The sequence below is a fragment of the Macaca nemestrina genome, chromosome 20, assembly GCF_043159975.1.
Source record: "Macaca nemestrina isolate mMacNem1 chromosome 20, mMacNem.hap1, whole genome shotgun sequence".
NCBI lineage: Eukaryota > Metazoa > Chordata > Mammalia > Primates > Cercopithecidae > Macaca > Macaca nemestrina.
The window spans coordinates 14,586,179-14,613,720 of record NC_092144.1 but is presented as its reverse complement, the minus strand read 5'-3'; the positions used below and the strand labels follow the sequence as shown (position 1 = coordinate 14,613,720).

At 49.4% G+C, this 27,542-nt stretch overlaps 1 protein-coding gene across 3 annotated transcripts in view; it reads left to right on the top strand.

Annotated features, from left to right (window-relative positions):
* LOC105495598 (bromodomain containing 4) overlaps positions 1 to 27,542 on the top strand; it is a 99,707-nt gene that overhangs the window by 45,762 nt on the left and 26,403 nt on the right. For 2 of the 3 annotated variants that reach the window (XM_071085916.1, XM_071085917.1), the window contains 6 exons: positions 17,728 to 18,046; positions 21,818 to 21,955; positions 23,303 to 23,438; positions 25,199 to 25,488; positions 26,079 to 26,441; positions 27,271 to 27,399. In XM_071085916.1, the coding sequence (XP_070942017.1) occupies positions 17,762 to 18,046; positions 21,818 to 21,955; positions 23,303 to 23,438; positions 25,199 to 25,488; positions 26,079 to 26,441; positions 27,271 to 27,399 (1,341 nt within the window). In that variant the 5' untranslated portion in view covers positions 17,728 to 17,761. Of the gene's footprint in view, positions 1 to 17,040; positions 17,403 to 17,727; positions 18,047 to 21,817; positions 21,956 to 23,302; positions 23,439 to 25,198; positions 25,489 to 26,078; positions 26,442 to 27,270; positions 27,400 to 27,542 lie in introns of those variants that run through there. The other variant, XM_071085915.1, reaches the window with a different exon arrangement.

Below are 27,542 nucleotides of genomic sequence, written 5' to 3'. Positions count from 1 at the left end.
CACTCCATTGTCCTTAAAAGCACACTTCTCCCATTGCTCGTGAGCCACACCTTTCCTAGCTTCCATTCTCCTGGTTTCATCAGATCTATTAGGATGGTGCAGAAGTAATTGCGGTTTTGGTCTTAACAACAACAAAAAACAGCAGTTACTTTTGCACGAACCGCTCCCTTGAGGGTGGTTTTGAGTGGGGAAGTAATACCTATTTTCTGATTTATTTTATTATTATTTTTTTTTTTAAGACGAAGTTTCGCCCTTGTTTCCCAGGCTGGAGTGCGATGGCGTGATCTTGGCTTACCGCAACCTCCGTCTCCAGGGTTCAAGCGATCCTCCTGCCTCAGCCTCCCTAGTAGCTGGGATTACAGGCATGTGCACGCCCGGCCAATTTTGTATTTTTAGTAGAGACAGGATTTCTCCATGTGGTCAGGCTGGTCCCGAACTCCTGACCTCAGGTGATCGACCCGCCTTGGCCTTCCAAAGTGCTGGGATTACAGGCGTGAGCCACCACACCTGGCTATTTTCTGATTTTAAGTAGCTAAGGAGTCTAGCTTTCTACTGGAATCAGTTGGAAAGGTCATGGGAGAAACATCTCAAGCCTGCCTAGGTTGTCTCTTTGGGGCCTGGCCTCTGGCTCGGGGCACTGGTTGTCAGAACCCAGAAAACAAACTATGGGATCTGGGTCAGGGAGTGGGGTTGCTGAACAAAGGTATTTTGAGGTAGGAGACGTGAAGCATTTCTAATGTGGTTCTGCAGTTTGCTTTCCCTGGGTTGTTATGGACCAAGAAACTGTAGCTGACTTTGTTTAGCACTCATGTTCAGGGCGGAGGAGGGGGCTTGCCTGTTAACAGCCACCTTGACACAGTGGAGGCCTAGTGGCTGTGAAAGGCTGAGGAGTCGGTGCCTGCTCCTCTGAACTTTCCCTCCCCTCAGCAGATGGTACTGTTGCGTGTTCTCTCTGGTGCCAGTGAAAGAGCTCATTCATGCCATTCACAGAGTAGTGTGCTTAGAACTCAGCCCTCCTCCATCTGCTGGGGCAGGCACCCGCCACTGGGCTTAGTGGCCACCTCGGGCGTTGACTTCCTCCCTGTAGCAGCCCTGTGTGTCTGCTGGGCAGCGCACCGGCCTGTGTAGCACCAGCTGCTCAGCTGTTTTGGTAAAAACAAGGGAAGACTGTGAAGCTGTTCTGTGCTCTGCACACCAGCGGGAGAAGCCAGCTGAGGGTGTGGATGGGCTTAGGGCAGCGTCTGTAGTTCGGGCAAATTCTGCTTGTGCCTCGTAAACAGCTTCTGGGAAGGAGCTGATTTTTGGTGGGTGATTGTCCAAGTTTATAACTATATCTTGTGTTTCACTCCTCTCTTTCTATTTATTTATTTTTATTATTTTTTGAGACTTGGTCTTGCTCTGTCACCCAGTCTGGAGGGCAGATCATAGCTCACTGCAGCCTGAAACTCCTGGCTTCAAGCGATCCTTCCCAGCGCCCCATAAATCCTTTTAAAGTAAGTTGCAGATGTGATATTACCTCTGTGTACTTCAGCAAACATCTCTTAAGGGCATTCTCTTTGAAAGCGGGGACTTGAACATATATTTGTATGCCCATGTTCATAGCAGCCCTGTACACAGTAGCCAAAAGGTGTTATAGAAGCAACCTGTGTCCATTGATGGATGGATAGATAGGCAAAATGTGAAGTATTAATCAGCCTTAAAAAGGAATGAAATTCAGGCAGGGTGTGGTGGTTCATATCTGTAATCCCAGCAGCTTGGGAGGCCGAGGTGGGCGGATCACCTAAGTCGGGAGTTCGAGATCAGCCTGACCAACTTGGTGAAACCCTGTCCCTACTAAAAATACAGAAATTAGCCAGACGTGCTGGCATGTGTCTATAGTCCCAGCTACTCACGAGACTGAGGCATGAGAATAGCCGAACCCGAGAGGTGGAGGTTGCAGTGAGCCTAGATGGTACCACTGCACTCCAGCCTGGGCGACAAAGGGAGACTGTCTCAAAAAAAAAAAAAAAAAAAAGAAATTCAGAGGTGCTACAGTATGGATGAACCTAGAAGACATTATGCCCAGTGAAATATGACAACCACAGAAGGACAAATACTTGGTGATTTCAGTCATGCTAGGTACGTTGTGGGAGTCACTTTCATAGAGACAAAGTAGAATGGTGGTTGCCGGAGGAAGGGATTGGGAGTTAGTGTTTAATGGATATGTGGAGTACAGAGTTGGTTTTGCAAGGTGAAAGAATTCTGAAACGCCCAGTTGTGGTGGCTCATCTGTAGTCCCGGCACTTTGGAAGGCTGAGGCAGGAAGATTGCTTGAGCCCAGGAGTTTGAGACCAGCCTGAGCAACGTAGCAAGACCCCATTTTTAAAAAAAATAAATACATAAATTAAAAAGTTCTGTAGCTGGATAATGGTTGCATAGTAGCATAAATGTACTGAATGTCACCAAACTATGCAGTAAAAAATGGTTAAAATGGTAAATTTTATGTTACATATATTTTACCGTAATAAAAATAAGATGATTAAAGTTTTTACTGTGTCTTTAAAAAAAGAATAAAGGCATTGTCCTCTAAAACCACATAAACATTTTTTGCATACAGGAACCTCAACAATGATTGTATCCCGTGTTGAGATTTTCCATATGTTTCCCCCATTCACACAGGTTCACGCATCACAGGTGATGTGTTAATACTAATGCTATGTTAATGTTTTCTTTTAAACAGATATATTTTAGTTGAGCAGGTTGATTTAAAGCTCAGGTGGATCTGTGGGTGATAAAAGTGGTAGGTGTGGAAACTGGGGTCTAACCAGCCTGAATGTGTAGTATTCGCCATCCCTGTGGCCCCAGAGCGGAGTTCCTAAAATGCCTGCCCTTGGCCTCCTAGCCAGTGAAACCTTTTAGATTTTCACAGTGAGGTCAGCACTAACCCCATGTGGCTCTTGAGCATCAAAAAATGTGGCTAGTGCTACCAAGAAAATGAATTTTTACTTTAATCAAATCCTAATTAATTTTCAAAGCTGATGCTCAGTTTAGTTATTGAAAAACATCCAGATATGTTGGGGACACCTTGGGTATATGAATCTACTTTTTCAGCTGCAAGTTTCATGGATTCTAAATACAGATCATATATTTTGGGTGAAAATTTAGCACCTGAATTGTGCTATGACTGTGGGGCATGTACGCTTAGATTTCACAGGTTTAGTAAGGAAAAAAAGGTCACACGTTTACATGTTGAAATGGTATTTTGGATATTTTGGGTAAGCATACCTGCTTTCTCTGTTATGGCTCCTAGGAAATTTAAAATGGCATGAGTAGCCACATTAGTTTTCTGTTGGACATGCGCAGATGTGCAGGTATGGAGTTTCACTTCCTCCATGCAGTGGCCACCTTCCTCTCCCATGCCCTCCACCTGATGTCCCTGTTACTTCCCTGTCTCTGCTGCTGAAGTCTCTTTCTCATCTTCTGTGCTATTAGGCCTTCAGCCTGTGAGTACCACAGTGCCTGATTATGGTCTTGCTGCAGCGCTGTGTTGGCTCCTCCGTGTTAGGCTAGCGCAGGGGAGGTGCTCTGCTGCTTTTCTTACCTGCACGGGGTGGAGGCGGCTGAACTGATGTGTGTTACTGGATACCTGAAGATACCTTTATCCCCGTCTGTCTGGCTTTTGGCCTTAGGTCCATAGGACAGAGGCATGGGAAGAATTGGTGGGAGGGCATTGGGACTTAGGAGAGGGTAATGGGGCACCTCCTTGATGTGGCTCCCTCCCTGGATGAGACAAGCCTAGCATGGCATCTGGGAGAACCTGGGAATGACTTAGGGAGCTAGGGAAGGCCCGTGGGCCTCATCCTGCCAGCATGTTGCTCTCTGGCTCTCCCCACACACGCCTCCTGAAGCAGTTATTAAATTCAGAGTGGGCACCGTCCTAACTAAGCCAGGTGTCTCTCCTGCTGTGCTTCGTGCCCCCACCCACCCCGGCCATTTAAGTCCTTTTAAAGTATTTTTCCCCTTAGTTCCTGATTGATAACTCTGTTCATGGTATTTCAGGGAGTTCGAAAAACAAATGTAAAAAATAGTAATAAAAATTAGCCAAAGATGTGTTATCTTGCCATCTCTTTTCTACTCAGGGATGTGTACTTTTTATATTTTTTCATTCTGTATTTGGACCCTAGTCTAAGGCTTTGTGTGTAATGCACCTCATTTCTACATCCTTAGATTTTTTTTCCTTTTTTTTTGTTTTTTGACGAGGTCTCACTCTGTCACCCAAATTGGAGAGCAGTGGCATGATTCTGGCTCCCAGCATCCTCTGCCTCCCAGGCTTAAGTGATGCTCCCTCCTCAGACTCCAGAGTAGCTGGGACCACAGGCGTGCACCACCACGCCTGGCTAATCTTTGGTAGAGACACGGTTTTGCCGTGTTGCTCAGGCTGTGAATTCCTGAACTTAATCAGATTTTTAGTAGAAAGGTGATGAGGCGTTCCTAGGGAGTGCCACAGGTTCCATACGAGTGTGATAGTCGCTGCCCTGGGTTTTGGTTTCTGTTGGTCTGAAAGTTCCTTACCAGTTAAGTGGCTGTTACTCCTCAGTGGACTCAAAGGACAAGCTGGCCACATCTGCAGGGGAGTAAACTTAGATTGTATGGTGGACTCTTGAGTCTGCAAGATGCCAGCTTGGCTGCATCTGAGGCTACCTTGGGGCACAGCACCTAGGGCTGCTCTGTGAGTGGCTGCTTCCTGCAAGGGCTGGAGACAGGAGGAAGGGTGCGCGCAGTGAGGAGATGAGGCACGCTGTGTGTCTTTTCTCTCCAGTACCTCCATGCACCTGTCAGTGTGATAGTTGGGCTACTTGACTTCTGTGGGTTATTTACTTTGTGGAAGTTAGGTGGAATTAAGGGCAAACTATTGTGGTGCTCACAAAGTGATAGATGCCTGCCAAGTTTTTTGCTTCCTTAGCTGTTGTCATCTGAAATGGTGTGGGTTTCATTTCATTCTGCACCTTTACATTTTGAAAGTTACTGAGATGAGTGGGTGACAGCTATTTACTTCCAAGCATCCCGCTTCGGCAGATTCAGTTCAGTTGTCTGGACAGAAGTAGACACTGAATGTGTATGGAGGGCCTCCTAGCAGTGCGTGGAATGAGTTATCTGGGTGACTTGCTTTTACCTGAGGGAAGAGAAGCCTGAAAGTGAATTTAACGTTGCCTGGAAGGTGGGACCCCCTTGACTATTTCCCTAGGATGGCATTGACCATCGAAGTCTTCTGTAAAGGTGTAGGAATGGCCTTCTGTGTACCTTTGGGGGTGTGTATCAGATATAAATCCAGCACTTGAGACACTGTCAGCTCTCACTGACTGGTCACAGTCTTCAGTTCCTGCTTTGTCAACCAGGGACTTTGAAAGCTCTGACATTAATTTACCGTCACATTCTGTGTTCCCTTTTCTTCAAGAAAAGTGATGCCGTTCCTCCTCCTAATCCCCATAGATTGGATTCTGTACCTGATGAGTGGTGAGGGCAAGATGAGAAGAAAAGTCATCTTGTCTAAAGCCATTTCTTTTTTTTTTTTTTTTTTTTTTTTTTTTTTTTTTTTTTTGTTGAGACAGAGTCTCGCTCTGTCGCCCGGGCTGGAGTGCAGTGGCCGGATCTCAGCTCACTGCAAGCTCCGCCTCCCGGGTTTACGCCATTCTCCTGCCTCAGCCTCCCGAATAGCTGGGACTACAGGCGCCCGCCACCTCGCCCGGCTAGTTTTTTGTATTTTTTTTAGTAGAGACGGGGTTTCACCGTGTTAGCCAGGATGGTCTCGATCTCCTGACCTCGTGATCCGCCCGCCTCGGCCTCCCAGAGTGCTGGGATTACAGGCTTGAGCCACCGCGCCCGGCCTAAAGCCATTTCTTGAGAGAGTCTGGATACTGACTGGTGTAACGTCTTTTCCAGATCTTTCTCTTAAAATCACGATGAAGTGCCCAGGGTAATATCGTTGAAGAAAAGATCATCCCATTAACGTCAGCTCCTCACCGAGGTACCCAGGGTCCGGTATCTCTGGATCCTGAGTCAGTGTGTGCTGTTGCCTTTCATGCGTGTGTCTGTTCCTGGCTTCATCTCCTTGTGGCCGTCAGAGGTCTAGTTTGGCTTTCCCACCCAGCAAGGGCTCTTGGTAGTCATGGCTAAAATGTTGCTGGGGGTGTTAGGTCATGGTGTCTCTAGAAGCACTTGGGCCAGCCCTGTTCCTTTTTGTATCCGCAGTGAGTGTAGGCAGGTTCCAGGGACACCTTGAGTCAGCCACTGCTCTGCTGCTTTGAGAAGAAACTTAGAGGCATGATATACTCTTGCTTACTCACCCCGACTGCTTCCCAGTGGGTGAAATTAGAGCAGTTGATTGGAATGTCACCTTTCCCACTTGTGGATCTGTTTCAGGAGTTCAGTGTTATTTCCACTTGCACGTAACAGGACTGTGTGTTAAGCTGGTGTGTTTGGAACATTACGGCCACAGGCAATGTGGTCATGAACCATGCAGATTGTCGTTTGCGTTTCGCTCATCTCCCTCTTGGCTTCCCAAATTCCCAAAGGGCATGATCTTGACCACTCACATGGAAGTTGGCATAACATGTTTCCCTGGTGTTTGGTATATAGGAAGTTTTTATAGTTTTAAATTTAAATGAGGATTATGAGCTTAGTTTTTATACTTTTGTTTGCAATGGGAAAATTGCAGAAGACCGGTGTGATGTCATCCGGAGAAATTTTCTGATCAACACCAGGGGCCGCCCAAGATTGTATTATCAGCTGAGTTTGACTAAACCTGTTTTTCACTCTTTAACTTTTTTCTCATTTTAATTATTTGTGCCCTCTAAGAAGTGAATTTCCTCTCCCACGCTTGCTGCCTTTGTAGTCTTTCATTCTCCATTGTGTCCCCTGTGTTATCTTCCTCCTAGGAAACACTCCTCTTAAGCAGAGCGAAGTGCCCAGCTCACTGCCAGCCCCCACGTTGTGATCTGCATTGCTCTCTGGCCATCTTGGAGTCTCTCTCAAAGCAGGGTTTTAATCCATAAATTCAAAGACAGAGTCTTATTCTGTTGCCTAGGTTGGAGTGCAGTGGCATGATCATAGCTTTCTGCTGCAGCCTTACTGAGCTCAAGCAGTGCTTCCGCCTCAGCCTCCTAAGAGCTTGGGACTCTGTGTGCGAGCACATCCAGCTGTGTTTCATATTATGGTGCAGATGAATCTCAGTGCCACATACCCCACACCAGCTCTGTTGAAAAAGATGAATAGCTGAAAAGGTGTAAAGTGAAAACAGGTAAAGAAGATGGGATAATGGCTTTAAAAGAGGGAACAAGGAGAAAATGCCACTCTTAGCTGTGAAGGGCACAGCTGAGTCAGTGAGAATGCATAGCCTGAATTAATGACATTTCTGTCATAATCTTTCAGCCTGTAATTTGGCCAGGTGTAGTGCCTGAAGGGCCAGCTCACCAAGTAGAAGTGGACAGACACCAAGAGGCCAGTAGGGGCTTGTGAAAGGGGATAGATTGCATAGAGGCTGAGTAGTTTTTACATGTGTGCCGAGTGGTTGATTGGTTTTCAGTGTAAGTAGGTGTTGTCATCCACACACCTGCCACCACCTCTGGCTTCATTCTGTGGGTCTTTGTGCCACCCACCTGGCATTGTTACCTAATTTCATCTGTAATTTTGCATCCTGCATTTCTAATGTAACATCATATATCCTCACCTTCACAAAGTCTAGAAATCTATGGAATGGGCTGCAAACTATGGCCTGCAGGCCAGTTTTATTGGCACACTGTGAGGCTCATTTGTTTCAGTATTATTTGTGGCTACTTTCATGTTATGATGATGGCAGAATGGAATATTTTAACCGTCTGTTTGTCCTGCACATCTGGCCCTTTATTGGAAAAGTTAGCCTAGCCTGCCCCTGCTAGAATACATTTTATTAACCCAACAGTTTTTGTTTGGTTGGTTGGTTGGTTGGTTGGTTGGTTGGTTGGTTGGTTGGTTGGTTTTGAAGATGGAGTCTCGCTCTGTTGCCCAGGCTGGAGTGCAGTGGCGCGATCTGGGCTCACTGCAACCTCTGCCTCCTGGGTTCAGGCAATTCTCCTGCCTCAGCCTCCTGAGTAGCTGGGACTACAGGTGCATGCCGCCATGCCCGGCTAATATTAGTAGAGATGGGGTTTCACCGTGTTGCCCAGTCTGGTCTCGAACTCCTGAGCTCAGGCAATCCACCCGCATCGGCCTCCCAAAGTGCTGGGATTATAGACGTGAGCCCCCACGCCCGGCCAGCCCAACAGTTTTGATCTTGTCTGTGTCAAAGTTTTGTTTTGTTTTTGCTACATGCTTCTCACAGGAACATTTTACATTCATGAATCTATCCGCCCAGATTTACCCATCAGCAACATGATGTAACCCACATGTAACAATGGAACCTTTCACTGTACCTGAGCCACTTGTCCCTTCAGCTGCTGGCACCTTTTGCAGGGAAAAGATGCTGCAGCATTTTCAGTGCTACTAGTTTAATTAACCTGCTGATGAGGTTCAAAAGCAGAGAGACTGGAATTCTGGTTGATGAGATTGTGGCCTGCCCGGTTTCCTGGTCCTCCTGGCTGCAAGATCCTTGTGTGCGGGTGTCCCCTCCAGTGGAGAACAGAGAGCGTGAGTGTGGCTCACACTCTCCCCTAGCAGGAAGGCCAGTATATCTCTGCCTTGGCTTGTCTGATTCAAGGCAAGCTGCAGGGTCTGAGGTACTACAGAATCAAGAGGTAATGGGGCCCCACCACTCGACTGGTCCAAGGGGTGGGGGGTGGGGTGTATACATGCTGCATGAAGGAGGATTAAGGCTTCTAAGAGCTGCCTCGGCTCATGGCCACTGGCCCGGCTCCAGGTGGCGCAGTCTGGCTGATGACACGAGCGCAGTTCTCACCAGCTGCCTGAGCCAGTCAGATGGAAAAGTAATCCTGTTTGTGCTTCCCCACTGACACAGATTGCACAATTAAACAGGCCGCTGTCATGAATTTGAGGTAGCCGCCACTGTAGCACCTAGGAGGGGAATAGACCTTCTGATACTGATGTTGTGTAACCAGCATTTTAGCAAAGATGTTTCTAGGACAAGATAAGATATAAATTGCTGTAAATTGAATCATATTGAGAAATTACCAGGTTTTTACCAGTCAGGGTCCCTCGTCCCCTTGTTTTTGTCCCCGGGCAGAATCTAGCATTCTCCGAAAATAATTGTTTATACAAGAGCCTTGGAGCGGTGGAGAGGTGACCTCCTCTACCTAAAGGGTATGTGTGACTGTGAACTTGTGATTTCATGAGGGGCTGTAGTCAGTTGGCGTAGGCTAGCACTCTGTATGGAATAAAACAAATTTAAGCCATGTCCCCTCAGGCATCTTACTGCTTGGGAAGCATAAATAACAACTTGGTGTCCCTTCCCTTTGCCCCCACACCTCATGGCTTCAGTAGGGTGGTACGTTTTAGATTTCACCTATGCCACGGGGTATGTCTTATTGTAAGCAGATGGCCACGTGCTGCAGGGAGAGGTCTTGGCTCTGATTTGTTTAGGAGGATGAAGTTCTTTGGAAATACTACTGCTAGAAGTCTGACTTAAGACCCAGCTTATGGGCCACATGGCACTCAGCTGCTTCTGCAGAGAAGGCAGGCCACGGATGGGTACAGCAAAGTGTGGTGCTGCTGTCCAAGCCAAAGACCCGTGTGGGGTAACTGGGCCTCTGCCCCTTGTGGGTGTTGCCGGTGTGCTTGGTGAGTGGAGGCAGCTGCGGAGCAGAGGACTTTGAAGCACATGCTGCTCCAAGTGACGTCCAGCCAACCGGGCCATCATACACTCTGCCTCTGTCACCATGGGAATGATGATGAAGGTGATAAAGTCGCAGCCTGCTTTTTAGGGTTGCTGTGTGAATAACTAAGCCAATACAGATGAAGTGCTGGATAAGAGTATCAGCTCAGGAAGTGGCGGGTACCTCCTGTGGAGCTCTTCCAGGCCCCTAGTGCAGGTCGGTGTGATGATGGTTTGCATAAAGCTCTGCTAAGTGTGGTTTTACGGGAGAATCAGAAAGCCTTCTGTTAACCAGCCATCATCTTGGCGACTGCTACTGCCTTCCCTGGCGTCTTTCTGCCTGTGTGCTCCATCACTTTAGGAGAGGGGTGAGTCTGAACAGACCAGACAGAATGAAGGCAGGATTATTGGGTTTCAGGGGGCCTGCTGGGAGGCCAGGACTTCAGGTAGAACTATAAATACAAAGTATAGCTGGTCCCAACCCATTGGTTTTCTCAGTGACTTGTGATGGACAACACTGGAACTGAATCTCCAGCAATCAGCAGATTCTGGGCAGTTGTTTATGGTCTTTCTCTTTTTCTCTCTGGCTTGCCTTTAGAGTCCCAGAACTAAGCCTGCCCTACATGTCTGTATCTATCTCTATCTTGCTTTGCTTTGTAATCTCCTTTCGTGGTCTGGGAACAGGTTGCTTGGGGCCAGGCGCTTTGTGATGAGTGGGCTCAAAACAAAGTCCGTCTGGAGACCCTGAAAGCCCCTTCAAAGGATAGGAGCTAATTGGGGCAGGCGATGAAGAGAACTATGGCTTGATGGAGGATGCCAGTGAAGAGGGCTTGCTGCCATCCACTTTGCAAGTAGGAACTACATCATTGCAGAAAGTGTTCAAACTTTCTGAACTGGTTTTGGATTTTTTGTTTTCTACATCTTTTTTTATTTTTCTACTTCTTTTTTGATTTTTTTTGATTTGTCTGAACTATTTTGATTTGTCTGAACTATTGACTAGGTTGTAAATAAGGTTAGTCCAAGGAAACAATTTGTTTCCTGCTCAGAGTTATAAAACATTACAGTTGTGTTCATTACAGTTAAGTACTGTCTATCCCTAAAATTTCCCCAAAATTCACTTAAATATTATGATTGCAGAGAACATCTTTGAAAACAGGCATACTTAGCTGGATGCGGTGGCTCACTCCTGTAATCCCAGCACTTTGGGGAGGCCGAGGCACGCGTATCACCTGAGGTCGGGAGTTTGAGACCAGCCCGACCAACATGAAGAAACCCCATCTCTACTAAAAATACAAAATTAGCCAGGCGTGGAGGCGCATGCCTGTAATACCAGCTACTCAGGAGGCTGAGGCCTGAGAATTGCTAGAACCCGGGAGGCAGAGGTTACAGTGAGTTGAGATCACGCCACTGCACTCTAGCCTGGGCAACAAGAGCAAAACTCTGTCTTTTTTTTTAAAAAAAAAAAAAAAAAAAAAAGGCATGCTGAATCAGAGGTCTATGAATTTAGAGGGAAATTTTGCGTTTTTATTCTCATTAACCCAGAGGTTCCCAGATTTTCTTGGTTCACAACATCCTTAAACGTCTCAGTTTTTTTCTGTGATGCTCTCAGGCCAAAGGAAATAGCCAACAATGTTATTAGGTAGTTAAGCACAAGCAGCAGAATAAGTACCAGTGTCTCAACAACTGTGTAGCTGTCTGAAAAAAAAAATAATAATATATATTTTATCCTTACATAACCATACTTTGCCTTTTTTTTTCCTTGGCAGAGTCTTGGTCTGTTGCCCAGGCTGGAGTGCAGTGGCACAATCTCAGCTCACTGCAACTTCTGCCTCCTGGGTTCAAGTGATTCTCCTGTCTCAGCCTCTGGAGTAGCTGGGATTACAGGTGCGTGCCACGATACCTGATTTTTTTGTATTTTTAGTAGAGATGGGGTTTCACCAGCTGGGCAGGCTGGTCTCAAACTCGTGACCTCAGGTGATCTGCCCACCTCATGCTCCCAGAGTGCTGGGATTACAGGTGTGACCCACCATGCCCGGCCCATAGTTACTTTCTAATAGGGTGTGTCTGCCTGTTGGGTGCTGCACAAGTTTTCAAACCTTAGAACCAGATTGGATGTCACTACCTGCTTTCCTGTTCATGTTGATTTTTATATGACCTTTGCTTTTTTTTTTTTTTCTTTTGGAGATGGAGTCTTGCTCTGTCGCCCAGGCTGGAGTATAGTGGCGCCATCTCTGCTCACTGCAACTTCCACCTCCTGAATTTAAGTAATTCTCCTGCCTCAGCCTCCTGAGTAGCTGGTACCACAGGTGCACACCACCAAGACTGGGTACTTTTTTTTTTTTCCCGGGAGAGATAGGGTTGCACTGTGTTGTCCAGGCTGGTCTCAAATTCCTGACTTCAGGTGATCCACCTCCCGTGGCCTCCCAAAGTGCTGGGATTACAGGCGTGAGCCACTGTGCCTGGGCGATCTTTGGTTTTTATTACAGCAACTTACTGATCAAGTGTTGCAGGCTGTGACATTGTTGAAAGGAATAGAGTGCAATCTGGTGTTTGAAATGATCAACTACCTTGTGCTAATAGTTCCTGCAATGCCATCTGAGTTTACCATGACATCCCCAGGGCACCTGGGCACTCAGTTTGGGAACTACAGCATTGTCTAACCTTGCTTCATCCTTTTCTTCTACACTGGGAACGTGATACAGGATTTCTGTTGGAAGTAGATACAAAAGTAGGACATCCAGTTTGATTATATAGCCTTCGGCCGGGCACGGTGGCTCAAGCCTGTAATCTGGGAGGCCGAGACGGGCGGTTCACGAGGTCAGGAGATCGAGACCATCCTGGTTAATACGGTGAAACCCCGTCTCTACTAAAATATACAAAAAACTAGCCGGGCGAGGGCGTGGGCGCCTGTAGTCCCAGCTACTCGGAAGGCTGAGGCAGGAGAATGGTGTAAACCCGGGAGTCAGAGCTTGCAGTGAGCTGAGATCCGGCCACTGCACTCCAGCCTGGGCGACAGAGCGAGACTCCATCTCAAAAAAAAAAAAAAAAAAAAAAGATTATGTAGCCTTCTTTGGATTGGAAACAATATGCGAAATTTTTTTCTTTTCCGTTGACCTTCAGCTAACTCTTAACATAGTCAATGGTGGCTCCTGCTTTTTGGCCACAGGTCAGTATGACAGTGGAGAGGGAGCAGCATTTTTTAATATTTTCAATGGAAAACTTTGAAGATGTTCTCTCCTGTTAACTATGCCAGGCGTGCCTTCTCTTGCCGATGCCTGCCTCACCCCCACCACAGAAGAGCACACACTCTTCCTCCCCCTCTGGTCTCATTCTCTGTCCCTTCTTCAGAGATGCCGCCTGTCCCGTGGGTCAGTGCAAATTCCTCTCTTCATCCATGGCCAGAGCAAATTCCTGGCCTCGTCCATGGCCAGAGCAGCCCTACCCTTCTCCTCCACGGTATTCACCCCACGTATTGCCTAATCATTTGGGAGAATGCCATGTCAACCACTGAGTGCTAGGGCAGGGCATGTTAGGACCTGTTGCCTGAGTGAGTGACTGTGTCTGGTGGTCTCCACTTACCCATGTGAGAGCATGAACTGTTTTCCTTTTCCAGAGCTTTGAGATTGAGCTGGAAGCCCTAGGATGACAATCTGGGTGTGGTCACTGAGGGGGTACACCTCCTGTGTGCTGGGAAGACAAAAGTGAAATAAAGATGAGCCTGCCTTCAGTTCCCAGGGGTGCCCACTATGGGCTGACCGTGGAACTCACTAGGTGGAGATTAGGGAAGCACCAGATGCTGTGGGCCAGAGAGGGAGAGAGAGCACGCACCTGTGAGCCTCTGTCTGCGTCCCTCCGTCTGTCTGGCAGTAGGGCTAGCAGATCAAAGGCTGAAGGTGACAGGGGTGGCTGACTTGTTGTTGGAGCCTAGATGCTAGGGGTCTGGGGCAGTGGGGGGTGGGGGGGAACCGCTGTGGGAAGAATTTGCCCAAGGAGGCTTACCTCATCAAATCTGGGCCTTAGAAAAGTCGTCTGGCTCTCACATAGGAGTTCTCACTCTACCTCTCTTTCTTGCCCTATAACAGACTAGAAGTGGTTGGTTTTCCTCATGTTTCTTGTCATTGCCGTAAGAGTGGGCTCTTGAAGTTTCCCAAGCGTCTTATTTTCCTGTGGTCATGGGAAAGCTGTGGGCATAGCAGTAGGTCAGTATGGTCCCTTGAAGTGCAGGTACTGCACAGGCCCAGAGTGGTTGCAGGAGTCTCAGGCATCTTATGGTGATCCCCCTTATGGGGCCATGGGTGTCACTTTCTTTTCTTTCTTTTTCTTTTTTTGAGACGGAGTTTCACTCTTGTTGCCCAGGCCTGGAGTACAGTGGCACAATCTTGGCTCACTGCAGTTTCCGCCTCCCAGGTTCAAGCAATTGTCCGGCCTCGGCCTCTGGAGTAGTTGGGATTACAGGTGCCCGCCACCATGCCCAGCTAATTTTTTGTATTTTTAGTAGAGATGGGGGTTTCATCATGTTGGCCAGGCTTGTCTCCAACTTCTGACCTCAGGTGATCCACCCTTCTCGGCCTCCCGAAGTGCTGGGATTAAGGTGTGAGCCACCACGCCCGGCCAGATGTCACTTTCATTTGTTATCTTCAGAACCTCCTTAAAGAAACTTTGGGGTACTGGTAGCTCCCAGGTTTGTCTCGTGTCGAACATGTCACAGCTTTACATTCGAACAGACAACCTCCAGCAGTTTCTTTCCTCAGGGACCTGGGCGTGTGTTAAGGATGGCGGCCACTGTGTCACGACCGTCTGTGTTTGACACTTCTGGTGTGTGTGTGTGCAGCACACTAGTGAGGATTTCCTTAGTTCAGAGGCAAACTTAAACTACGCAGGAATCAGATGCCAGGTTTTGGGCCACTCTATCTGCTTAGACCTGGTCTTCCCACTCCTGGGTCACGTACTTCTCTCTGCCTTGGTGTCCCTATCTGTAAAGTGGGGATGAGGCCAGAAGCAGTGTTACATTTTTGAGGATTTAACTGTTACTGTGCATCACTTGTGAGCTGGCTAGGGAAGGGTGTTTTGGCTTTTGCAATGACTTAAAACACCAAATGAGGCAAGGTTCAAGAGTCAGGTTTTCTGTAGAAAACCGTTTTTTCTTGTGAGCAGAAAATTCAGCTTCTGGCCGGGCGTGGTGGTTCACGCCTGCAACCCCAGCAATTTGGGAGGCCGAGGTGGGCGGATCACCTGAGGTCAGGAGTTTGAGACCAGCCTGGCCAACATGGTGAAACCCATCTCTACTAAAAGTACAAATATTAGCCAGCCATGGTGGTACACGCCTGTAATCCCAGCTACTGGGGAGGCTGAGGTGGGAGAATCATTTGACCCCGGAAGGCAGAGGTTGCAGTGAGCCAAGATTGTATCACTGCACTACCTGGGCAACAGACCCTGTTTCAAAAAAAAAAAAAAAGAAAATTCAGCTTTCTTGGGTCAAGGGCCTGTCTAAGCCTGGTGAGAAGGTGAAGAAGAGTGGTCACTGGCCCAGAGCACACATGAGTTTTCATCCCTTGGCTTTGCTGTAAGTCTTTTTGGAAAGAGACAAGCATGGCCCAGCCCAGAAGTTCTAGAAGTCCTTGGCCTCATCTTGCCTCAGGGGCATTGCTTCAAGATTTCCAGAACGTCATTACTTAATGGAAAATTTATGGGGGCTGCTTCCTTTTGGGACAGCTTGGCTCTGCCCTCTGGCGGCCGGTGTCCTTGTGGCTGGGCTGCTCCCGTCCCTGCCTGCCATCACTCACCTGGCATGTGCTTGGTGTGCAGCATCAGCTGTGTGTTTCTGGAGCTGCTTTCTAGGAGAAATCTAATTGTAGAAACCAAACTGCATGGCATTCCTTGGCCTCACTCTGTGTACCCTCCATCCCGGGATCCAAGCTTCCCCAGTGCCTTTAGGCCTCCCCTCCCCTTGGCCCATCACACTTGTCCCCTTCAGTCACTCTGGACTTGCTGGTCCTGCTGCATGGAAGCCCTCTCCAGCTGACTCCACATGTGAGTGGGGTTTAAACCCCACTGACATGTTTCCTTGTCTGTGATGCTGTCCTTCTACCAATACTTGTGTCCAGTCACTTGGTGTGTCCTGTAATCTTTCTGTGCCTGGACCAAGACTGGTACACTGGACCCAAGGTTCCCAGCAAGCTGGTATGTGGCTGGTGTCATTTGTCCCTGTGTCTTCTCCTATCTCACTGGCCTCCTATCTCCACAGCCTAGTCCATGGAATTGCTTTGTAGCAAATTCTCCGTTTGGCACTTTTAAAATAGGATTATTTGCCAGAACTGCATTTACAAAAAAAGCTTGTGTAATCGTGGTTTAAATAAATTACACAAAGTAATTCACTGGCAGCTCAGGTGCCTAGTGTGTGCTAGGCATAAAGCTGCTTCTGCACCCACTAAAAGTTCATTCCAGAATGATATCTCCACTGAGTTCTTAAGTTTATTACTAGAGATGCTTGTTAGATGCAGTTAGCCCCGAGCTTTCAAAGTTTTTCTTACTACTGGAAGTGAGTTTAAAAAGCCGACCATATATATATACTTTTTGCCAGTAGAAAAGTGTCGCAAAAAGGATGCAAATGGCCAGTATACATCTGAGCAAGTGCCTTTTCTCGTGAATCATCAGTGTGGAAACTCAGTCACTGCAAGGGGTGGGTTGTGTTTCCAGAGGGCAATTTGGCAGTAAAAACATGCATACTGTTGACCTGCAGCTATCTTGGGGTTTGTCCCACTGGAAAAACTGGACAGGTGTTCAGAACCACCCTTGTGAGGATGCTTGTGGCAGGGTTTGCAAAGTTGGGGTGGCCCTCAGCAGGAGTTGCTCAGGTGAGGGGAGGTACCAGAGCAGGTGTTCAGACAGGCACTGACAGCAGGGACCTGTGTTGCCACTGGGGGCGTGCCTTATAGTTAAGAAAAATGGTAGGTCTCGGCTGGGCACGGTGGCTCACACCTGTAATCTCAACACTTTGGGAGCCCGAGGTGGGTGGATCACGAGGTCAGGAGTTCGAGACCAGCCTGGGCCAAGATTGTGAAACCCCGTCTCTACTAAAAATACAAAAATTAACCAGGCACGGTGGTGACCACTTATAATCCCAGCTACTCGGGAGGCTGAGGCAGGAGAATTGTTTGAACCAGGGAGGCGGAGGTTTCAGTGAGCCAAGATCCCACCACTGCACTCTAGCCTGAGCAACAAGAGCAAGACTCTGTCTCAAAAAAAAAAAAAAAAAAAAAAAAGAAAATGATAGGTCTAGTATGGATTCATTTTTGTTTTATCAGCAGTAAACATGCAGATTTTTTCCTCAGCAAACCTGTATTATTTAGGTTACCAAGAAAATATTCTTAGTAAGTTTATGGCTTTGCCCTGAGCACTTGGCAGTGGACTGGGTGAACCATCCATAGGTGGGCGGACCTGACCTTCCTGCTTCTCCTTGCCTGGCCCACCAAATGGAATTACTGACTTAGCTCGATGCTTCATGTGTGACAAGTGCAAACAATTTTAATGTAAATGTCATATGTGGGAGCCTGCAAATCATCCTCTTCCACACACAGGCAGCATCTCCTACAAGCTCACAGATGGGAAAAGGGATGTGCAGGTTTGTGAGACGTGGCTTCATTGTATCTCCTTCCCCATGATCTTCATAGTTCCCAGAGCCCCTGCTGGTTCCTAGTGGGCTCTCACCACCTCACTCTGCCTCCTCTGTTGGTATGTGGTCTCCTCCCTGCTGGAGGGTAAGTCTTTGGGGAGAGGAGATATTGGAACCCTTTCAGTCAAAGCATGGGGTGGCCCCTCTGGCCAACCTGGCCAGCTGCTGCCAGGGGAGCTCAGTCCTTGGAGACCACAGCCAGAAGGACTTGTCATTCTGAGCAGTGCCCATCTGCTAACTGATCTCTCACGAGGACCCTTCTTTTCCTTTGTAGAGTGCCTGGTGAAGAATGTGATGGGATCACTAGCATGTCTGCGGAGAGCGGCCCTGGGACGAGATTGAGAAATCTGCCAGTAATGGGGGATGGACTAGAAACTTCCCAAATGTCTACAACGCAGGCCCAGGCCCAACCTCAGCCAGCCAACGCAGCCAGCACCAACCCCCCGCCCCCGGAGACCTCCAACCCTAACAAGCCCAAGAGGCAGACCAACCAACTGCAATACCTGCTCAGAGTGGTGCTCAAGACACTATGGAAACACCAGTTTGCGTGGCCTTTCCAGCAGCCTGTGGATGCCGTCAAGCTGAACCTCCCTGTGAGTAGTGTGGGCAGGGCCCAGGGCTGCCGTCGTCAAGGTCTCCTCCTGCATGTCTCCTGGTCAGGACAGATCCTGGGGGAGGGTAGGAGATGCATTTGGAGTCGTGGTGAGAGCTTCACGGCCCTTGAGTGAGTGGTTTCAGCAGTTCTAATCAGTTGAAATCGGGGAGAAAGAACAAGTTAATTGGCTTAACAATAACTGGTTTCTTAGATATTGGAATCCTGGGGAAAATTGTGTAGAGATTGAAGCAGTGGGAGAAAGGAAGGCCTACATATCTACTTGCAGTTCCATGGTGAGTTGAAGTCAGAGCACTTGGCCATCCTGGCCCCTTCCTTTCTCAGGTGTGTACGTAGTTGATCAAGGATAAGTAGACGTAGTTGATCAGACTATGCTAGAGGGGGATTGGCTTGCCGCAATAGCAGTCACCTAGCATCATCGTCACTGTCACCCAGAGCACACAGTGGGGAAAAATAGTGGATTACCTCCCAGGGAGCGCAAGTACATGGAGGTGACCCCAGCTGGAGAAAGGTGGCTGTGGCTGCAGCTGCACAGGCGGTGTTGCCCTCCCTCCCTCTGACTGCAGCACACTTGCTTTTGTGCCTTTTGTGAGCCCACCCCTCTTCTCTTTCCCTAGAGAGTTTTCCATTTGCCCATATCCCTAGCGAACTGTTCTGCAAGCACAACTTGTATCTCCAACTGAACCTCAGGGAGCAGATGGAAGAAATGCTTTAGTTTTTCTTCTTTTCTTTAAAGCACCAAGGACTAATTGTCTTTAAATTGTCCTTTACTGTTTGCTAAGTCCCGTACACCCCCTGGCAAGTGTATTAGGTGGTTGCAGCCACTGACCCAGGCTGGTGTGTGCACACTAGAGCTACTCGTGTATAGGAGCGGCCTTAGCCTCTGCCAGGCATCCGGACTCCCAAGTTTAAAGCCATTGTGTCTGTAAGAACTGTCTGGTGCTATTGGTTCACTGAATACGTGTCGTGCACTCGGGGGAAGATAATCAGAAGAGAGCAGTATGTGTCTGGGTCTTGAGCTGGCTCAGGAAAGGTATGGAGGCAAAAGAGGGGCCCCACTCTCTATTGACCAAGATAAGGAGTGGAGGCAGTCAGCTGTGTTGGCCTGCGGGAGGGAGACTGTTGAGGGAGCTCACTGCACCAGTCTCTAGCTGAGCTGGGCAGGGTCCATAATAGAGAGTGACATTCTCAGAGCAGATGCACAGAACCAGGAGAGAAGGAGCTGGGGGCTAGAGTGGAACCCAGAGCGCTGTGAGGCCCTTAGGGGTTGGGGGGAAGGCAGAAGGCTTACAGAAGAGAGCATTTCCCCAGATTCCAACATCAGAAGCTACAGGGAGGCCAAAGAGATGAGGATTCCGACCTGACCATCCTATTGACCTTTAGGAGGGCATTGGTGACCTTAGGAAGACGTGATACAGAAGTAGAAACCAGATTTGCGACGGTGTGAATGCGAAGGTGAGGATGTGAAGCCACCATTTCAAGAAGCTTGGCTTTGAAGGGAGACGCATCAGTGCCAGAATAGCAGGGGGGTCAGCTTGTTACAAGAAGACACAGTGGGAACTGAAGCAGGGAGGGCTGAGAAGGTGAAGACAGGAGAAGGAAGGGCTGGGGGACTTGAGATTGCCAGGAAGCAGCAGCATCCCAGGTGAGGCTGAGGGAACAGTGCTGACCAGCGGGACAGACAGGTATGGGTGGTTGGTTAGGCCATGGGGTTTGGGAGTTCAAGGTCAGTCTCTGAAGTGCAGGCCGGAGAGTGGCCGGGACATTCTTGCTCTGGGCAGAGTGTGAAGCTACCTGTCCCTATGACTGTTGACATTGGCCTCATTAGCTCTGACATAAAAGGAAGGGACTGATCCATGGTGGCCCTGATCTGATGTCTTCAGAGATGGAAGAGTGAGGAGCAGAGGAGGGAGCTTGCTGGATGAGAGTGGTCTCAGGGCGTTTGGTGGGGGCTGAGCCAAAGGGGATGCTTGATCAGGAGCATCGTCATGCTAAAGCTGTTTTCCGGGGACTTCCTTCTTCAGGAGATGTTAAGGCCACCCCAAAAAGTATTCCTTGTCTGTTTTCTGATGCCTTCTAGGTCTTCACCCGCATTTTGATCTCCTGTCATGCCCCTAAACCTTACTATCCAGGCTGGCAGTTCCTCTTCACCACCGTTCTCTCTGTCTTCACCCCAATTCCTCTTCACTGTTCTGTTTGCCCTTGAGCCATGTGACACACTGTGGCCAATTCAGTGGCCTTTGGCCATAGAATAAAATCTAAATGTCCACTGTGATAGATCTATTCAGACTTGGTTCTCTTGGTGAAGGAGGTCAGAGCATAGACAGTGGTGTCGATAGTCTGCTTCCAGTCTCCTCTCTTGACCACTTGCCTAAGGTACCCAGGCATACACTTGTAGCCCCCACCCCCAGGGCAGTTCCATGACCTGTGCCAAACCCTTACATGTAAGCAGGTCGCCCTTGTCTCTTTCTGGTGGATGTCAGAACGTCTCAAAACCCCACACTCATCCCCTGTGCTGGCCTTTCCAACACTGTCCACTACCATTCCCGAGCAGGGTCTCAGTGCTTGCTGTTAGCATACTTGCTCTCTCCTCCCTGCAACAGCCTCTCCATCTGCAGCCTGTGCCTCTACCTTGGGACTCCACTTGGATTTGGTTCTGATACGCCACTCAAACTTAATTACGGGAGCACCTCTCCCCAGTCAGGGTGATGGCTCAGAAAGTTTGGCTCTCAGTGGGTCAGGCCAACAGCCTGAGCTGGTCTAGTCATCAGGGGCTTGCTGTCTGGGTGCAGCCCCCTGCCTGGCCCTCTGTGATTCTTACACTTGGAAACTCAGGTACTGCTTGATCTGTCCCCACATTCCTTCTGTGGTTGTTTTTAAAAATGAACTTAGTTTTAGAAAATAGGTTTAGATTTAGAGAAAAAGTTGTGAGAATGATGCAGTTTGATTTCAGGGACTTTAAGACATTTACATCTGTTATCTGGCTCCTTCTGTTTGGCACCTAAAGAGAGTAAGATCTGAAGGTTTGAGGGTTGGGATGGCCAATTTTTTTTTTTTTTTTTTTTTTTTTTTAAACTAAGGATCGTAAAGGCTGTCCAGATTTGTCATTTGGCAGTTAACGTGGTCGTTCAACTGTATCTGGATACTAAAGAATCCTTAGTGGTAGACTGTGTGCAAGTGAAAGAAACATAAGTCCAGTGAACTTGACTAAGGGTGGAAGCTTATGCTCCGCAGCTCTTCATGGTGACAAGGAGGCAGGAGTGCCAGGGCCAAGGGTTAAGAGTGGGCTCCAGCATTGGCGCCAGGGAAATTTGCATTTTATGGACATGTAAAATTTCAAATGGTGGGGACAAGTAGGACCTGCCATGGATTCTCTTACTAGGTGAGGATTGCTTTTTAAAAGGCTCCCTGGTTTCCCCCTTATTTATTAAAAGTGAAAATATTTTAGCATCTATAAAAAGAAAAAATGTGCATTTCAATAAAGGCAACCTGTTCCAAGATAGAGCAGTTGGAAACGTGTATGTTTCCCTCTGAATTACTCTCCAGCATTCAGGAACCCTTCCCTGCTCCACTCCACTTTATTTTGGTGTTCCCCCTCGAGATCACTTGCTGATACCAGTAGGAGCTGTGGTTCCCGTGGATTTACCTGTGGAGCAGCCAAGGGTGAGGTCCCCAGGCCAGCCTGGCCAGCCCAGCATTTGTGCTGCCTGGCTGCCTAGGTGACACTGGACTTCTGCTCTCTGCTTTCCAGGATTACTATAAGATCATTAAAACGCCTATGGATATGGGAACAATAAAGAAGCGCTTGGAAAACAACTATTACTGGAATGCTCAGGAATGTATCCAGGACTTCAACACTATGTTTACAAATTGTTACATCTACAACAAGGTGAGATATGGGGGTGGGTGTCCAGCTGCCCTGGGGAGAGTGGAGGAGAGGCGACGGCAGTGGGCATGTCAGGAGCCCGTGGGCAGGGGTGTTGGGTGTGGCTGGGCTTCGAGTCTGGCAAGAGGAGACCCTTGGAGGTAGAGGTAATGAGACCTGTGGTTGTGCCTGTGGCTGGGTATGGGCTTTTTTGCTGGGAGGAGGGTGCTGGCCATGTTGAACTTGCAAGCTGTCCTTGTTAGCCTGAAGCATGTGCTTCTGGTGCCCTTGGGATTTTGGTTCCTGAGCATGTCTAGTAGAGAAGGCGTGAGGAGAATAGTGGCGACTCATGACAAAGTCCATTTGGGTGATGTAAATTGTTAGGAAAGAGCCTGCTAAAATGTAGTTGTGCAGAGGTGTGCCCAAACAGACCTCCACGTGAGAGAGGGTGTGATGGGGCCGGCGCAGAGCTCAGTTGCTCTGTGGGTGATGGTCTGCTGGAACTGTGGACATGACTGTCGATAACTCTTGGCCATAGATGAAGTGTCCCCCCGATCCTACATGTAGACCTGAAGGTCACTTCCTAACCCCGTAGCCAAACCTTTCGGCTCGGCTGTGCCATGAAGCCAGATCATTTGTTTACAGTTCAGACCACAGATGTGATTAAAATCAACCCTTTCAAATAGAACGACTCTGGAGGGAGACACTATACAGAACTCAGCTTTTGACCTCTGCTGGTGTAGTGGGTAAAAATGCCCAGAAGAGATGGGTAGGTGAGTTTCTTGAAGTTTACTGTGTTTTTTAAAGTCTCAGCTCTCACCACTTAGGTTTGAGCAAAATGTGCAGACCAGGCTCTCAGTTTAGAACTGAGTGGGAACAGCATGTTATAGATGAGGTGACAGAGTGGGACCCCTAAACTAGTGTGAGATGTGCAGTGCCCAGAGTCCTGGTAAGCTGCCATGGGGGTACATTGGGGAGCATTGCTGGGGCCCTGCTAATGTATCATGGCAAGAAATCCTGTGTCATTCAAGTATTTCTGGTGAAACTGAATTGTGTCAAAGGAGGGCCCCTTTCAGTGATTGGCTGAGCTTGGCAGATGCTTAAGGCATTAGGATGGCTTCTCAGACAGGCCAGAGCTTAAAAGATGAGGGAGGTGTAGGTAGACAAGTGTAGGTTCAGCACACCTGTGGGAACACAAGCCTCTGTGATACCTGGTAGTGTAGCCATTGTGGCTCCTTTGGGTGCAGATCGGGGAAGGACCCGGAATACGACGCTTCATGCTTTGGGGGCAGGGGGTGGCATGGGGTGCCCTGTCTACAAAGGTGGGGAGGGGAGGGCCATCTGACTCTACCCCTGTGTCTCCTTATCCAGCCTGGAGATGACATAGTCTTAATGGCAGAAGCTCTGGAAAAGCTCTTCTTGCAAAAAATAAATGAACTACCCACAGAAGAAACCGAGATCATGATAGTCCAGGCAAAAGGAAGAGGACGTGGGAGGAAAGAAGCAGGTAGAGTACTGAAATAGCAAGTAAATTGGCTTTCTCCCCGACCTTTGTCCCTTTTCCAAGTTCGGTGGGGGGCTGGGAGTGGCAGGAAGATGGTGACATTATATACTGCATGCCGTATTTGGACATGTGAGATTGGGTTTGGTGTTGGATCCATCCCACAGGGTCATGTGGCCCTGTGGCCTCTTCTAAGCAGAAATAATTGGGCCCTGCCTTTTCTGAGGGTAGGTGATGGATTTACGATAAAAAGAAAGTGTAACTTTTCAAAGCACTTTGACATTTTTTGAACACTTGACCCTACCAGTATCATAGGTGGTTTTTACTTTTCCATTTTAAGGACATTAACATGACCAGAAATCATTTTTAACTAACTCTCAGTTCTAAACCTTGAGGTTGGGAATTGGAATTATCTTAATGCACTGGTGTCAGAGCTATCCCTGCTTCTGATGCTCAGTCATCTGAAATGAAAGCCCTCCGCATCCATTTCTGCCTGTCACCACCCCCAACTGACACAGGGTTCCAGGGGCCAGCTGGCAGAGCTGCGCACTCCAGGAAATGATTCTGTCTAGGAAACCAGCAGCTACTGTCCACATCTTGTCCTTTGAAACTCCATGCTGCAGAAGGGTGACATTTGCAAGGTGGTCCCTGAGTGTGAGTTGTTTGCTTCTCTGAGCAGCAGCCTTTCACCTGGCTTCCCATGCTGTTCTGAAGTGGTGGCAGAAAGGGGGTTGCTGCATCCCCTGCTGCACCCAAAGGTAAATAAGGAGAACTAGTCTCACATGTCACCCTGTGGCTCTTGTACATATCAGATCACATCCCTGATCCTCATGTAAGTCACATCCCTTATCCTTACATGAGGATATTGGTCCTCACTCCCTGGGACCAGGGGTTTGGGCTGCACGCTGGGCAGACAGACTTGGTGGCACCTCCTGTTCCAGTCTGGAAGAAGTCCAGCAGTTGTGCCGGGGGAATGAGAAATGGGAAACTCAGCGGAATTTCACCCTTGCTCCTTGAGATGCACAGAGAACATGGGTGTTGCTTGAGCTGGTAGATGAGGGCACTGGGTGTCTTTGTCCATTTTCATGGCAGCCAGCATGCACACGAAGGATGTGGTGGCCCAGGTTATGCTCCCAGGCATTCGCACCCTGGGCCATCCGCTCTTGTTAGAGCTCTGACCATAATCCCTCACTTTTTGCAGCTGGTTGGGTGAGCCACGTGACCATTGTGTGTTTGGACTCCGTGCACAGCTGCTGGGAGGCAGCGCCGGAGGCAGTCATGAATGGCAACAGTCCAGCTGCCCCCTGTGGCTTGAGGAGGTGGGGGTCTGCCAGTTTCCAGAAACCTTGGCGAGGGCAGCTACTGCCGGCTCCCTGCCAGAAGCTCTTACTCAGAAGGCAGTGCTTCTGGGAACAAGGGCAGCTGTGCCTGGAAGCTCTGAGTGTTTTCCCGCTCTCTGTCCCCTGTCAGCGTGTGCTTCCTGCTCCTTGAGCCTAGGCCTCCAGGCTTCATGAAGGGGTCTTTGTGCCTGAGTTGGGAGTTGCAGCCAGGACGCCCTAGGATATGAGAAGTGCGGTTTTCTGCTGTTCTCTGAGCCCCAGGGACAGGTGGACGGGTTTGGCAGAGTGGAGTCTGGGATGTTCATCTCTCAGGCAAATGCAGCACGCAGATGTGCGCTCACTGTGTGTGCTGTGTGTCCCCACAAGGTCAACCAGCATGTGGACGTTAGCATGGCCTGTAACTCCCTGTCTTATTATGATTCGTAGGGACAGCAAAACCTGGCGTTTCCACGGTACCAAACACAACTCAAGCATCAACTCCTCCGCAGACCCAGACCCCTCAGCCGAATCCTCCTCCTGTGCAGGCCACGCCTCACCCCTTCCCTGCCGTCACCCCAGACCTCATCGTCCAGACCCCTGTCATGACAGTGGTGCCTCCCCAGCCACTGCAGACACCCCCGCCGGTGCCCCCCCAGCCACAACCCCCACCCGCTCCAGCTCCCCAGCCTGTACAGAGCCACCCACCTATCATCGCAGCCACCCCACAGCCTGTGAAGGTGAGTGTCCTGGACTCTGGAGGGCTGCTGTCACCAGGGAGGAGAGCAACCCTGTCCTTGCCCATGCTTTACACAAAGCCTGTCCTGGGTCCTGGGCACTGGTGGGTGTTTCTGGGGAGATCTTGCTGTGTTGAAATTGCAGCCCAGAAGCAGCTGCCCTGCTGACTCAAAAGATCCCATAATTGTGTCACACCTCCTAGTGGGTTCCTACCCCCCTGCCCCTCTCTAATTTAGACTGTACATATTTGCAGATGTGCCATCTAAATAGTCTCTGAATTGTGCCTCCCCTGGGCACTTGGGAAGAGGCCCTAGTGTTAGGTAGTAAGCAGCCTCCAGAGGTCCCTTGGCTTCCAAGTGAGCACACAGTTTTATGCTTTCTCCTGCCACAGGCAGGTCCTGTCCCAGCTGCAGAGCAGAGTGGTGGGACACCGTCTGCCTGTCCTTGGCCCTTTGCCTGTGCAGTTATCTTTGGGTCCATCTTGCGTGAATGTCGGGCCCCTAGACAGGGCATGGCTTTGGTGGTGATCCTGAGGGCAGCTGTGCTGGCTGCCACTTCTGACTGTGCCTGTTGGCGTCCGTGTTCTTGGCAGACAAAGAAAGGAGTGAAGAGGAAAGCAGACACCACCACCCCCACCACCATCGACCCCATTCACGAGCCACCCTCACTGCCCCCGGAGCCCAAGACCACCAAGCTGGGCCAGCGGCGGGAGAGCAGCCGGCCTGTGAAACCTCCAAAGAAGGACGTGCCCGACTCTCAGCAGCACCCAGCGCCAGAGAAGAGCAGCAAGGTCTCAGAGCAGCTCAAGTGCTGCAGCGGCATCCTCAAGGAGATGTTTGCCAAGAAGCACGCCGCCTATGCCTGGCCCTTCTACAAGCCTGTGGACGTGGAGGCGCTGGGCCTGCACGACTACTGTGACATCATCAAGCACCCCATGGACATGAGCACAATCAAGGTGAGCGAGATGTGCCTGAGCGGAGGGACAAGGTGGGCAGGCCGTCCCTCCACATCAGAGCCTTCCTAGCCTTTCCAGTCCAAGAGGAGGCCTAGGCCTGGAACGGTGGCTGCGTGGGCTTTTCCTGTCAACTCGAAGAAACTGAGCGCCCCCTGCTGGCCACTGTGGGACATGCTCTGAGACCCCGTGCTTGGCCATTGTGGCTGCGGATGGCTGTGCTACCCCTTCCCCTAGTCTGAGGAAAAGCAAGACAAGCCCTCTGGCCTTGGTTGCCCGGGGCCCCGGGTACCTTGCCCACACAGTAGATGCTCCATGAGAGTTTGGGACTTGGCGGCCTTGCCAGCCTCTTTGTGGTGGGGAAGGCCTTGCTATCTCCTCTGTGTGGGAGGCACGCTGTAAGTGCCGACATTTTCACCATAGTGTTTTGAGACCTTTTTGGTTTTAAAACTTAACTACGTGTGTCTTCTTCTGGGAGTGGAGTCCCAAACATGGGGCAGGCAGAGCAAAGAACAGTGCTGTGTCATCATGATGAGCTGGGCCCAGCCCTCTCCATCAGTTCTCCCCCTCAGTTCTGGCTCAGGCTCCACCTCCTGTGGGTTCTGAGTCTACCTGCCTGTGAGCCAGGCAGATGAGCTGGGATGCTGGCAGGGCCAGTCCCAGCCCTGAGGCTGAGAACTGGGATGATGGCCTGTCCCCCACTAGAGTCTTGACAAAACTGAGAGCCAAGAAACCAACTTGCTCCTCTAGGCAGCTCTTTCGTCTGCTGCCAGTTACTTCTCCATGGTGACTTGGGCAGACACAGCTAACAGGGCCCTGTCTTGTTTTCCAGTCTAAACTGGAGGCCCGTGAGTACCGTGATGCTCAGGAGTTTGGTGCTGACGTCCGATTGATGTTCTCCAACTGCTATAAGTACAACCCTCCTGACCACGAGGTGGTGGCCATGGCCCGCAAGCTCCAGGTGAGGCTTGGGAGGGCACAGCCACCCTCAGCAGAGCGAGCTGAGGTCCTCGTGGGATCACACCTCTGTGGGCCTTGGCAGTTTTTTTTCTGTCACTTTCCTTGGGATAATGCCATGTTGCTTTAAAAAAGTGCCTAAACTCA